This window comes from Lipotes vexillifer, unplaced genomic scaffold (assembly GCF_000442215.2).
Source record: "Lipotes vexillifer unplaced genomic scaffold, Lipotes_vexillifer_v1.1 scaffold1179, whole genome shotgun sequence".
Taxonomy (NCBI): domain Eukaryota; kingdom Metazoa; phylum Chordata; class Mammalia; order Artiodactyla; family Lipotidae; genus Lipotes; species Lipotes vexillifer.
Window position 1 is genome coordinate 972,734 of NW_006783890.1, and position 14,659 is coordinate 987,392.

The 14,659-nt window shown below is 36.7% G+C and overlaps 1 protein-coding gene across 1 annotated transcript in view; it reads right to left on the bottom strand.

Annotated features, from left to right (window-relative positions):
• VWC2L (von Willebrand factor C domain containing 2 like) overlaps positions 1-14,659 on the bottom strand; it is a 154,486-nt gene that overhangs the window by 113,502 nt on the left and 26,325 nt on the right. The window contains exon 3 of the mRNA XM_007456415.1: positions 13,691-13,820. Within this exon, the coding sequence (XP_007456477.1) occupies positions 13,691-13,820 (130 nt within the window). The remainder of the gene's footprint in view (positions 1-13,690; positions 13,821-14,659) is intronic.

Consider the following 14,659-nt stretch of genomic DNA (forward strand, 5'->3'; position numbering starts at 1 on the left):
CCCGGGTTTGCTCTTTCCCACATTTAAACTAATTGGGCCTATGTTTGATGATCTAGTCATCTGATAAACCCAAGAAAAATATATGTAACTTAATTGGTGTCATTAATACCTGATGTACTAGCTATTTTTCTCAAGTTTTTAGTGACATTAATTATGAAAATTTAAAAAATGAAAGGAATTATGAGCATGAAAGCATGTATGAAAGTGTATGTGGACATGTACGTTGGCGGGCTAGAAGGGCACTATTTTTGATGGGTTGAACAGCTTTCGGTACATCTCAGACGACATTGCATGGTGGCTGATTACTTCCCTGAGCTTAGGAATCTGACTATTGCATTTACTGGGAGTTAAATAGAATCCAGTTAAGTTTTGGGCCATCCACCTGGCTTGAGAGGCTCGCGTGCCCTCCTCCACACTGCAGTTTTCTTCCTTTGCTGCTGCGTACGGTCATCTATCTCCATTCTTAAAGAAATCATCAAATCTAATCAAAGCGGGCAGGATAAAACAGACACGGAGAATCCCACGTCTTAAGCACAGGCCATCAGACCCTGGTGCCCTGCATCTTCCCTCTGTTTTAAATCCCAACGCAGAAGGTTGGAATGAGCAGGCTTTTAAGACTTGGATACCACACTGCCAACTATTTTGTTATTTAATGTTGTTGGAAACTAAGTGAGCTTAGCCTTCCAGAAGGCAGCTATGTTGCCTTATGGACCTTTTCTGCAGAATATGCATAAAAGTGATGGGTGAAAGGAGGAGAGGTCTCAGGCCGGCTACTTACTACCCTGACCAGCAGCAGCATTTATGGCTGCTCATTGCCATCACCTTGTACAAATGAAGCTAGTGCAAGCAAAATAAGTACGCATGCAGGAGCTTCCCATTTCCTTTTTCCCCATTGAGGGGCATCCAACCATAAATATGTTTCAAAAGAGGTTTAACATTTCTAATAGTTTGATTTGAAGCAGCTCAGAGCTACATTTAAACATCAGAGGTCTTACTGCAAGGGCTTCCTACCTCAGCCATCCTTAGAGAGTTTCCCAACCACTATATGCCAGAAAAGATATTGGTTAGCAAGTTTCCTTTGTCCCTGTTTTATGCCATATTTCTGAGATCTTTTTCGGTTGCACAGTTTGGTTTCTAAAATTAAATATTATCCCCTGCAATCAGTTCTCCCTCTGCCCTGATATCAAGTCCCATTTTCCGACCCTGTTTACCAAATACTGATAAATCGCATATTCAGTCAATGCTCGAGGCTTCCTTAACTCGTAAATAGTCCAATCCCTATTGTTAGATGAAATATATCATTGTAGATAATACTGGCTAAAGCATTACATTAATTTTGCATTGAAGTGACTCATACGTTACATGCAGTCATTTCTTAAGAAACAGAAGCTTTAGGTGTTCCTAGCAAGGTTATAAAGCAGTAAAATATCAAGCTGACTCAGTTTCCCCTGGAAACCGGTCTGTCTCTACTAGATCACCTTGATATGCCTCCTATCAATATATGTACCACTAATCCTAGTGGTAAATTAAAGCAAACTTAATTAGGAAAAAAATCTGATAAGCACCCTCCTTCCCACCACACAATGCCTCCTAAGCTCTCCATTTGAAAGCTCTTCTCTGTGAAATAGAAGACTGAGACTTTTCAAAAGAGAAGCTAAAAGAACTCAAAGAATCAATTTTCTTGTTTAATTTTGGCTTCCAAAGGCACAATACAGGTGTGCATTCATTCACTTATTCACAAACATATATTTGCACCTACAATGTGTTGTAGGTAGTAGGAATACAACAGTGAACAAAAGAGACAAAAATCCTCGCATGAACTTTGTGCTTCTGTGAGCAGGGGAGACAAGCAACTAAATAAGTAAAATATATACGATTCAGGTGGCAGTAGGTGTGACGGAGAACGAAAAATCAGAGGCCAGGACTGGAAAGTGGTGACTTGGGGTGTTATCTCTCAGCTCATAGCACCGTATGGAGATCAGAGTCCTGGGGACGAGGGGTGACTTGGTGGTCCTGGGCTCCTGGTGTGGTCTGAGCTAAGCAGGGAGAAATCAGTCCTAAGTGTCTCAAGCCCGCCGATGAAGATGAGACTGTGACTGCTGGCCAGGGAGGTGTTAGGATCTTTGCAAGAGGACCCAGAATTCTGGATCCCGTCTTTACCAGTGACGTGGGATGTAGAATCCCAAGAAGTTTGGTCTTACCTGTAAGAAAGGGAACCTGTGCCCTCAGAGACGAGTCCGTTAGATGCTCTTGCTTCAGACCTCTGAAACTTCTGAGGAAGAGGCCCCCCAGGCTCATCTTGCCCAGTGCTTTAGAAGACATTCAAATTCAGAGCAGGTCAAGGAACACAGTTTGCATGGCAACCTTGTTTTGTTTTTGTCTGACCACACAAGGTTTACATTAGTAATTAGTGAAGGGGAAAAGGGGTGCCGGTGGATGGACATGGCTTTTCCTGCATCTGAAAGGCCTGAGTTTCTACATGCAAAGACATGAGGTAAAGGAGGGAATGCAACTTTCTAACGCGTCTACCTCAGGAAGGAGGTTTGGATGAAGGGAAACTCTGCCTTACTTTGTGTGTCATCGGTAGTGACCCATTGGTCTCTGGGTGCCTCTGAGAGCTACCCGGATGCCTGGACTGTGTGAGCAAGAGCTTGGGGGTCATTATGGAACAGCAGCCCCATATCCCTGACACGAGCAGTTGTGTTGTTCCCTCAGGGAGGCTCTCCCATGGCCAGCGACTCAAGCCTCCCTTAGATAAGACTTGGCAAGACCGAATGCCTTGGCTTTCCCGTCAGACCCCACCCCATTCAGTTAACTCTTAGAATCAAATCCAACTCCTAAGGATGGTACAAATGAAGCTAGTGTAAGCAAGAACTTCCCATTTCCCTTTTCTCATTTGAGGGGCATCCAACTATAAATATGTTAGTGATCCCAATTGCCCTTTTGCCATCATCCACAGTTCAGAGGTGTTTTATTAGAGATTACTGTATACAATCCTAGAAGTCAGCACTATTCTGTAAAAACATAGTTGAAGAGAAGCTCAAGAATAAGAGAGAAGGTGGGGTTAAGAATAGAAATGCATGGGCAGTTTGGGGAGATTTATTCAACCCTCTGCCAACCTACTGTTTTAGAGCCAGATTATCTGTGAGGTTATCTGATTGTGTAAGAATGAGACATTCGGTACATGTGTGTGCATTACCCTTCTCTGGGGCCCGTAGGCTCTCTTTGGGGTGGTGAGCTGAACATCAGAGTACTACGTAGCACTCGAAGGAGTGAGGTCTACTTCTTAACATATCTCTTCTCAACTAGGAGTGTGTGCTTTGTGGGAGGACCAGCCCCAACATTCTAGACGATTACATAGGGAAAGCATAGTCCCTAAGCACTTTCTATATGTTAAGGAGAAAAAAGAGAAAAGTTCTCATTTTTGCAGATGTTGGCCTTCTTCCCTTCATTTCCTGAAGGACTGGGGCCCCGATAATTAAGTAGAGATGCAATTAGCAGGAAATGAAAGTGGCATTAATTTTCATTGTGTCAACTTTGTAAAATAATCTTTTTGAAATCGAATTTGCTGATGAATTGAGAGGGAATCCTGTTGGTTTAAGACAACATAAATAAAAATATTTCCTTTCACACTTTGGAGGAAGCTTTATGGAAGCAATAGGAAATTGTGGCTCATTAAAATAGCTATTTATAATTACTCTGTTTTGACATCTACTTTATACGAACATGATAATTCTGACTTTCAGTTATGAAGTCAATGAAATGCAGGCTTTGAATCTGCCCTTCATAGGGTGTGCTTTCATCACAAACTATTTCAGGGGCTCTGTAGCCAATGGATATGTGCAAGTGCCAGAAAATATTTCACTTCAGTGCGTTTGTTTAATGTCTGTGTTTCATTTGTTACTAATTGTCTCCCTAAGAGGAAGTGAGAAAATATCAAATTAAGGTGAAAGACTTGCATCTAATTTTCAAACTTAAAAGGCTGAGTTTGCAAAATAGCTTCATGAAAATGTAAATGCATAGACTTAAGTGAACTTTAACAGTTACCCTAATAGGTACATAAAATGGGCAATGATGTTTTCCAAATTCTTTACAGAGAATCTCACAGTTAAAGGATTTGAAAGTCAAGTGGTAGAATTATTAGTTGGTTAATTAACTATGGAGTACAAATTATAACAAGGAATCAGTGCAATTTCTAATAAGTGGCATGTCATTGACTATTAAATCATAAAAATAGAAAAAATTTTACATTATCTTTTTAAAGATTTTTTCTATTTTCTCCTTTAAATAGTAATTTTAAATCGCAGGGATGATGCAGATTTATTGTAGGAAATTTAGAAACTAGGGGCTAGAAAAGGGAAAAAAGGTAAAAATCATTCATTAGCCTACTACTATTCAGAGTTATGTGCCATTAACGTTTTGAAGTATTTTCTTCCAGTGTTTTTCTATACATACATTTTCTTTTAAAAAAAAGTGCTTTCTGGCCTACCAGTTTAATTTAACAATATACTCTGAACATGCATTTTTTTTTGTTTTTTGTGGAGATGTCCTTAATTTTTTTTCCATGACATCATTTGTAATAAGTTTTTAGTAGTTAGTCCATGTAGATATACTATGGTCTTTTAAACGACCTCCTTATTGTCAAATACTTAGGTTTCAGGTTTTCCAAGGTTTTGCTATTATAAACAACTCTGTAATAAATACCTCTCTATGTAACATGTTTATATTCTTATCTGATTATTTATTTTTGATCAATTTCTAGAAGCCACATTGCTGGATCAAAGGTCCGCACGTTTTTACTACCCTTCAGAGAAAATATATTGGTTTACACTCTCATCAGTAGTGCTTGAGAGTGCCTGTTGCATCTTACCTTTCCAAAGTTAATTTTTTAAGAAATTTAAGGATAAAATTATATGATATCTAATTTGAATTTTAATTTTTCCTTTTATAAATTCTTTATTTGCATTTATGTTTAGGAAGACCATCCTGATCCTAAGAGTAAGCTAATGTTTACGTTGAAAACAAATCCCTTTATGATCTCATTTTTTAGATTTAGATCTTTAATCCAACTGATAGTTACTTTTGTATAATGGGTAATACAGGAATGTAATTTCACTTTTGTAAAAAATGATTAACCTTTATTTTTATTTTTTATTTTTATTTATTTATTTATTTATTTTTTTGTGCTATGCGGGCCTCTCGCTGTTGTGGCCTCTCCCGTTGCGGAGCACAGGCTCCGGACGCGCAGGCTCAGCGGCCATGGCTCACGGGCCTAACCGCTCCGCGGCATGTGGGATCTTCCCGGACCGGGGCACGAACCCGTGTCCCCTGCATCGGCAGGCGGACTCTTAACCACTGCGCCACCAGGGAAGCCCAACCTTTATTTTTAGAATAACACATTCTTTCATCAGATACTTGGATGTCACCTTAATTTTATGCTAAATTGTGATACAAATGTGAATTACTTTCTGATTTTCTGTTCTATTTATCGATTTATTTTTGTTCCACTATCACACTGTTTATAACTATTATACCTTTACATATTATTTTAATATATCTGGTAGATTGAATTCCCCAAACTTACCAAGTACATTCTTTTTTTAAAATTTATTTATTTGTTTATGTTTGGCTGCGTTGGGTCTTCGTTGCTGTGCGGGGGCCTTCTCTAGTTCCGGTGAGCGCGGGCTACTCTTCGTTGTGGTGCATGTGCTTCTCATTGTGGTGGCTTCTCTTGTCACGGAGCTCCAGCTCTAGGCGCGCGCGGGCTTCAGTAGCTGTGGCACATGGGCTCAGCAGTTAGTTGTGGCGCACGGGCCTAGCTGACCCGTGGAATGTGGGATCTTCCCGGACCGGGGATCGAGCCCGCATCCCCTGCACTGGCAGGTGAATTCCCAGTCACAGCGCCACCAGGGAAGCCCACCAAGTACATTCTTTTTCATGTATTTAAATTTTCCAACTTTTGCCAACTTACAAGAGAAAATTACATTACATGGAAAATTTGATAGATTTCCATTTGTCATTAGAAAAATAGCATTCTAACAAATTTCAGTTTTCACATTTAGAAATCAGTTATGGCTCCTTACTGTTTTAAAAAATAGTTCTTAGTAAGGTTTTGTGACTTTTTAATCTCTCTCTCTCTCTATATATATATATCCTCCACACATTAATATCTATTTTAATGTTTTTAAGTAGCCTATTGTCTGTTGATTCTGAGTAGATTTCTATTAGTTTCACAGTTTTGAGCCATTTGAAATTAGTTTAAAATGTATTATACGAGATGAAAAACATAAAGGTAAATAGAAGCTAATAAAATTATAAATCAATAAAAATATTTGAGTATTTAAAGAAAGAAATTATCCTTTTTGACTATCAACTAATAGCATGTTAAAAAGAAATTTAAATCTATAGTTATTTTTTACAAATTTACTGATTATTCTTTATTAGTAGTAAATCTGAAGTACAACATAGAAGATGAATGACATTATTTGTCATTTCACACATCTGTAAATAGAAGTGGAATTGCTGAGATAAAAGATATATGTACTTTAATTTTGACATATATTGTCAAATTTCCTTCCATGGGGATTGTACCAATTCATACATTCACCAGTGATGTGAAAGACTGCCTGTTTTACCACAGGTATCAACAACAAAGTAGGTTATTAAATTACAGGACATTTGGCCAATCCATAAGTAAAAAACTGGCATCAAATTTTAATTTGCATTTTCCTTTTAGCAATTTTTTTGTATGTTTTAGGAAATTTTGTTTTTTTGTGGAATAACTTTTGAAGTTCTTTGCCCATTTTTAAGATTGAGTTGTTGATCTTTTTCCTTATTAGTTTCAAAGAGATCTTTATCTATGAGAGACATTAACCCTTTGTGATATAAGATTATTTTTCCCTTAGTTTTTTATTTGTTTACAGTGGTGTTTTGTTTACTTTGTGGAGATTTTTTTGTTTGTTTTTAAAATCTGGCCACTTCAGGATTAAAAATCAAATGTCTAGGTTTTCTTTTTGTACTGTTTGGGAAAATAGCTTATATTTAAACCTTTGTTGAATTGAAAGTTTTCTTGAATTATGAAATAATGTAGGACTTTAAAATTATTTTTTTCAGACAACTATCCAGTTGTCCCAACACCATTTCTTCTACAAATTAACTTTCCCCCATTGATTTGAAATGCTATTTTATCTATCATGTATCAATTTTCATATGTATGTTAGGTCTGTTTATGAAGTTTCTTATATTCCATTGATATCTTGCATCATGTACCAATGCCACAATTTTATTTTCATAATATACGTACCTATACATATATATATATATATATATATATAGAGAGAGAGAGAGAGAGAGAGAGACAGAGACAGAGACAGAGACAGAGAGAGAGCTCTGTATTCTCATTTTGTACCCTGCTATCTATATTTCTAAATTCTCGTTATAGGAGTTCTTAGTCTATAGTCTTGGGTTTTTCAAGTATACTCTCATATAATATGCAAATGGTAGTAGTTTTGGCTCCCAATTTTTCTCCTCTGAATTCTTTCTTTTCTAATTATACTAGCTAGTTCATATCTACAATCTGAAATTTTGAATAATAGTGGACAGCCTTGTCTTGTTCCTGACTTTATCAAGAATGCCTTTAATGTGTGCCTATTAAGCATGATTCCGTCTTTTGGGGCTGAGGTCAATATATTTTATATCCACTTAGTCTTATTTTTCAAGAGTTTTAGTCATCTTTATATATGTGTGTGTATATTTATATAGAAATAATATGATTTTCTCTTGAATATAGTAATAGGATAAATTATATTAATATAGAGTTCCTAATTTTGAACTATCTTTGTAAACTCCACTTTGTCAGAACGCACAATTATTTTAACCTACTGCTAAATTCTGTTTGCTAAGACAAATATACAACCCCTTTCCCACAGTCTCTGAAAACCCAATGTCTTTTCACAATTTTGATATCAAAACTCAGCTGAGATTAAAACCTGACCTGAGATGATGGAGACTCTATATTTATTCCATCTCCTTAGTATAATTATCATATATTTTCTGGCAGAAGGGTTCATGTGATTGATTGAAGAATGCTGCTCTAGACCCGTTGGGTGATATAATATATGATTGGAGATTTTGTATTTTAACAGATCCCCATTACTTTTTCTTAGTTTGTAATCTTTGGTTTGTATCAGTATTGTACTTCAGGAAAAAATTGTTCTTGTCTCTCCTCTGAAAGAGTTTAAATGACATTAGAATTATCTTTTCTTTAAAGGTTTGGTAAAACCTTTTACCTTATAAAAAATAGTTTTTTGAAAATTCATTCAATAAAGAGGCCCATGAAATAAAAAGTCAAAGTTCTCTGCTTCTACCTTCTCACTTCTACTCTTTAATTACTCTTCTGATCACTGGATAACTGTTAAAAATTTGGCGTGTATTCTTACAGAACTTTCCCTGTGCTACATAGAAACATAATAAAGAAGGGTTTAAAAAATAAAAAGCAAATTTGTTAGTGAGGTTGAATAATTTTTATATTTTTTGAACATTTGTATTTTGTTTGTGAACTGCCTGTTTGTACTTTTCTGCTGTTTCTATTATCAATCTGTAAAGATTTAATATTTTAAAGAGATTAACTCTTGTCTCCCCTACTTTTACCTTCACATTTTTATTCCCTAAAAGTAATCATTGAATCATTGTTAATATTCTATTGTGTATATATAGAACACATTGCTATATTAAGTATAAAATATTTGTAGTCTACTATACACTCCTTGCTTATTTTACACAGCAGTGAAAAATGTTAGGATCTTTTTTAAAGGCTGCAATATATTTTCACTACTCCATTGAAGTACTATTACATTTCTCTGACCTTTATGCTCTTAAAATGTAGTGGAAATTTAGTGCATGAATGTGGGACAAAGTACAAAAAGTAGAACTGCTGACTTCAAATTTCTTAAAAGTTGTTCCAACATTTTCTCAACTCTTAGTATCTTTGCTGATTTGAGGTATCATCAATCTCAAATTGTTATCAATGCAATATTAGTATCTTATTGTTTTAATTTCTATCACCCCGATCCCTTGTGAGGTTAAGCGTATTTTCATATATTTATTAGACATTTGGTTTTCTTCTCCGAATTTTCTTTGTATACCCTTTGCCTATTTTCTTCCCTGTGGAATTATTTTTCTCTCTTATTTATTTCAAGGGGCTCTTTGTATATTATATGTGTCAACACAAAGCAGTGTTTTACCCAAGCATCTTTAGAAGGTGTTGGATGGCTCTAAAGTCCTCTCTCTTATTTGTGCGCTTCCCATCCCTTTGCCGTCTTCTTTCCATTTACCTTTTGGCCAATCTATTTCCTTCTTTATTTGTATCACTACTAAACTGGAAGAGAGTAAGGGATATGAAATTAAATATTTGAACAGGGGTTATGACAACTTCAGTTTAGTTGAAAAGGATATGAAAACTCCTCACTTAATGTGCATGGACGATTTTGTGGGTGGTTCCTCTCTATTTCAATTTTTCATGAAGTGACTTTTTTTCCGAACCATGAATAATGACTCTGTTTTCCAACGAAAACAGAGAACTCACTGACACACTGACAGACGAAATGTAAAAAAAAATGCACTTAGTCATTTGGATGATCTAATGATCAAATACTTCACTAGTTAAATGAATGGTCAGTTACCGAATATTTGAAATATTTACATGACACTCCAAAATAGAAATACTTTCTTTAAGTAGGTGCTGTGCTGACCTGTTTTTCATATTCTAAAAACAAAAAAACCATAAAGAATATTAATTCCCATGGAAAGGACTGGAGCTGAAAGATAGGCCAAAGTAACACAATCTTGGAGGAAGAAAAACAATCTAGAAATGTTAGATCTTTCAGGAAGGCATTTGGATTGCTAGCTCATGAAGACGTATAGAGAAGGGAGAAGCAGATGCTTAATAAAATTGTTTAAAACAATAAGTTCCCATATCAATCACCATAATCCTCCCCAAATAAAAAATTACTTTCTTCCTTCTCCTCCTGTTTTGCGTATGCCCAGCCATTCATATCTTTCCTTAACGTTTCTATTGTATTTTATTCAGACTAAATTAATAGACTTTTCTTGGTGCTAAACTAACTTTAATAAGAATGGAGTATTTTTAGTGGCTTGGCTATATTTATTGATAACCACTGGAAATTCTTGCTTGAGGTAACCATTGAGACCAAGAAATTAAAACTTTTCTTTCTTTTTTTACATCATTAGAGAAAAAATTTTAAAAGTATAAGTCTTTATATTTATTCTTACAAATTATATTATGGAGAATAAAGAGGCTATCATTATCTAACTAGGGATCAGATTACCTTGTACTTTATAATATTAAAAATACTTATTTGTAAGGGCAATTGTTACATTTTTATTGGTAAACTACTGTTTTCTGGGAAAACTTCATATACCTACATATATATCACTGTACTTCCTTTTTTTTTTTCTTGCTCCAATCTGAGAACAAAGATTTTGATATTCACTGTATACTGTTTGTGGTAGATTCTATTGCTTTAAACTTTCATTTTATATCTTTAATGTCTCTTGCTCTTGGCAAGTTATAATTCAGGAAGGCGGAAAAATCAATCTTAGTATGAAGAAAGAGTTTGGCGGGCAAGATAGTCCGCATTTGTGCAAACTAAATTTTTTCAACATTTATGAAGATTTAAGAAAATATAGAAAATATTATAGGACTGTTTACAAATTAGGATCTATTGCCTCTACCTTGAATCCTGAGGGTAGATGTTTATCTTCTTGTTTTTTTTTTTTCTCAAAATCTAAGAAAATAGTACAATGTTTTAAAAATAGTTTATACTGGGCAAATTAATCTTGTCATTTAGAATAAGATAGTCTTATCATGTGTTGGAAATTTAAGAAACTGTTCTAGTTATATTCTGTCAGAGTAAACCTCTATTTCCCGCCTGGCTCTTCTGCACGTGGGTCATCTGTTTCTGTTTTCTGAACTAAGAATGAGAGTCAGCAAACACTGGGGCTCAGTCTGCTCACTCAAAAATACTGGTACGTGGTCATAAGGATTCTCCAGCAGTCCTCAATATGCTCTTCTTTGACAATGATTATACTTTACTTTTGGGGCATAAGTGACTAATTAATGGCATTTAATAATAAAAAGGATAACATGTCATAATGTTACATTCAGAATTAGTCTTTGGGCTAATTTTAATTCAGGTTATTATTTTTTTTTTTTTTTGCGGTACGCGGGCCTCTCACTGTTGTGGCCTCTCCCGCTGCGGAGCGCAGGCTCTGGAAGCGCAGGCTCAGCGGCCATGGCTCACGGGCCCAGCCGCTCCACGGCACGTGGGATCTTCCCAGACCGAGGCATGAACCCGTGTCCCCTGCATCGGCAGGCGGACTCTCAACCACTGCGCCACCAGGGAAGCCCTAATTCAGGTTAATTTTCCTTATTTAAAAAAGAAAAAAGTTTGCCTGGAAACGGCAAAAGGGAAAAGAAGTGGTTGTTTTGTAGTGCTTCATGAACAAAAAATTGGAAAACCCAACTAATATATTTTGTTCTCTCAACATATGTTTTTCAGGAATACTAATGGGTTACTAATTAATTACCTAATTAATCGAACAATTAAAGTTCATTCATTTATATCTTTGTACAAAGAGAGTTTCGTTCTAGGACAGATTTCTACTCTGGCATGTGACAGAAATAGGATAATCTTGGGTGACATAAAATTCATTGTCACTAGTTTGTAGTGGCTGATTTAACATTTGACATAGACATCAACTCTGGATATACTATTGGTTTGGGTGGGCAGTACCTCGTATGACGTGGCAGATACATGTGTAAAACCTGTATTCTAAATATACACTCTAGCACGCTTTAATTCTCTGAGTATTCTGAGTATGTCCAGATGAGAGTTTTTAACTTTCAGTATAGTTTTGTTTACCCTAAATGTGTATCATAGCCAACCAGGGCCTTCCAGGGAAGACAAGATCCTCAAGGACCTGTTTAGACAGTTGCTTCTAGAAAAAAACGGTCTTTAGTCAAAGACTTGTCAATCTTATTTTTAAAGATTGATTAGGTAGCTGATTTTTTCTTCCTTCTGTCCTTGGAGAAAATGAAAAATAACAGGTGCTTTTCTACTTTAGACTAACCATTCATGTACTTTATGACAGTTAGGTCTCCCTGGAGCCTTCTCTTTTCCAGGACAACTTATGCAAACTCCTTCAGTCTGTCCTCATAGGTCCTATTTTTCAACCATTAAATCATCTTAGTTTTCTTCCCTGTATCTTTTCCAGTTTCTTCAATATCCTTTAAAAAATATAAAGTCTTACATTTGATACCTTTGCATATATTAGATCGGCTTGAAATTCAGGAGGATATTTATCTCCACCTTCTAAGTCAGAGAGATGCCCACTATGACACACGTCAGTTGGATGAGAGGGATGAGAAGAAAAAGAGAAGCCAGGTGTGCAGTAATATTAGACTCAAGAGATTTACACAATCAGAAATAATAGAAACTGTGCCTGAAGAAATGTCATAAGGGTTCTTTATAAGTCATTTGAGAAGATACCAAAGCACTACAAGTATTATAAAAACAATCAGAGTTGCTTGGGTTTTTTCTTTGGCTAAATAACCTAAATACCTCTTTTCACTAATTATAATTCTGCAAGAGAAAAAAATTAGTAGGTGATCTCACATAATGCCAAATTCTGGACCAAAAAAATGTGTAATAGAGAAGATGAGAGCTGCTAATTCAAGGAAGGGCATAGGGATTTAGCGTTACAGTGACCTTAGCTTAATTAAGAGCTAGAACTACTTTTTCAAGCATATATTAATGCCAAGTGGGGACATTTGTGGAATGTTACACAGTGAGGCTTTATTTTTTGGTTGGTATATGACCCGTAGCAAGAGTGTGATTTTGACTTTGCTGATATGCTGTCCTGGGTTAATGGCATTGCATTGTCTTCTCTGCAGCCTCACCTGGATTTGGGGTGATTGGCATGCCATAGTCATTTCAACCTCTCCATCCTATGAGGGCCAAAAGGAACCCATAAACTTATAAGCCAAGTTCCCCTCTATAGCTATTACTCTGAGAGCAGGTTTCCATTGTAATAAAAACCTAGAATAAAAACCTAGAATAAAATAATAAAAACCTAGAAGAAAATCCTAGAATAAAACCTAGAATAAAAAACCTAGAATAAAACGTAAACTTTCTAGTCTTCCTTACTTCTACTTAAGTGTATGAGCAATTGAATTCTGTAATTCTTTGATAACTTTAAGCCTAAAGTCTTATCTATGCCCAAAGCAAAATACCTGGCATTTATCCTACTCTCTATCCTGGCTTATGCACTAGGAACAGCTTCATAGCCTCCACAAGAGAGAAATTCAGTCACTATAAAAAGATGGTACTGCGTTCTTTCCAAAATTCTCAGTATAGATTGACAATAAATAATAGGGACCACAACAAAGTCAGCTTATAAGAACTTTAATTCTCCAGATGGAAAGCTTCACGATTCACCCATTGCTGGCTTATTTCCCCTTTAAGATGGGATAGAAATATTAATTGGCCATGCCCACATTGAGAAACCACAGGCAGATCTTAGAGGGCTTTTGCATTGAATGGTGTGCAGCGGTGGAATATCTGTATTTTGCACTAACCCCTCTTTGAAAGCTAATGCAGTACGGTCTTACCATTTTTGCAGACAGGACAACATTGTTCTGGTTCATAGACTGGGTTGACACACTCAGGAACTGCGCAGTCTGCTACAACACAGTGAACTTCATTGCTGGGCTCACAGCGACACCATTCACATGGAGAGGGCTAGGAACAAATCTAAAATTAGCCCCTTTTCTCCTATAACTTAATGCTTGCACATTCATATGCTGTCAGAAGACAAAACATCAGTGTTTATACTGGCTTTACTGTATCAACTCCATTTACCATGTGTATGATCACTCTTCCCCCATGGAAGGCCACCTGGACATCTAAGCAAAGGTGGGTTGCCATGTGCAGCTCAGGTTGCCATGAGCAACCAGAGTGCTCATGTATGACTTTTCTTATGTCTTATGTTCCTACTTTTCAAAGAAAGGTTTGGACAACAAATATGTCACCTCCTGGTTTGGTTTCCAGATGCACTTATTGCTCTGCCTTCCTCTGGTAAACAGGAATGACACTGGAGCATGTGAAATAAGTTTTTGCCATTTTTCATTTTATTTCCTAAGAAAGAAAAGGATTACTGAGAAACAAGAAAATAGTGAATGGAGATCCGTACCCTTGGTAGAAACTCCTTTTCAAGCTAACCTAGACTCTAAAGGGCGTTTTTTTCCAATGTGAAGTTTAGAGGAGATTGCATTTGGGATCCAAACATCCAGGTACTGCCACTTGAAAGATTTAATGAATACCTTTCATCTTGCCTCCTTGCTTTTATGAATGGACTAAGATTGATTGACTTAAAAAGTCACTATTGGGCTTCCCTGGTGGTGCAGTGGTTGAGAGTCCGCCTGCTGATGCAGGGGGCACGGGTTCGTGCCCCGGTCTGGGAAGATCCCACATGCCGCGGAGCGGCTGGGCCTGTGAGCCATGGCCGCTGAGCCTGCGCGTCCGGAGCCTGTGCTCCGCAACGGGAGAGGCCACAACAGTGAGAGGCCCGCGTACCGCAA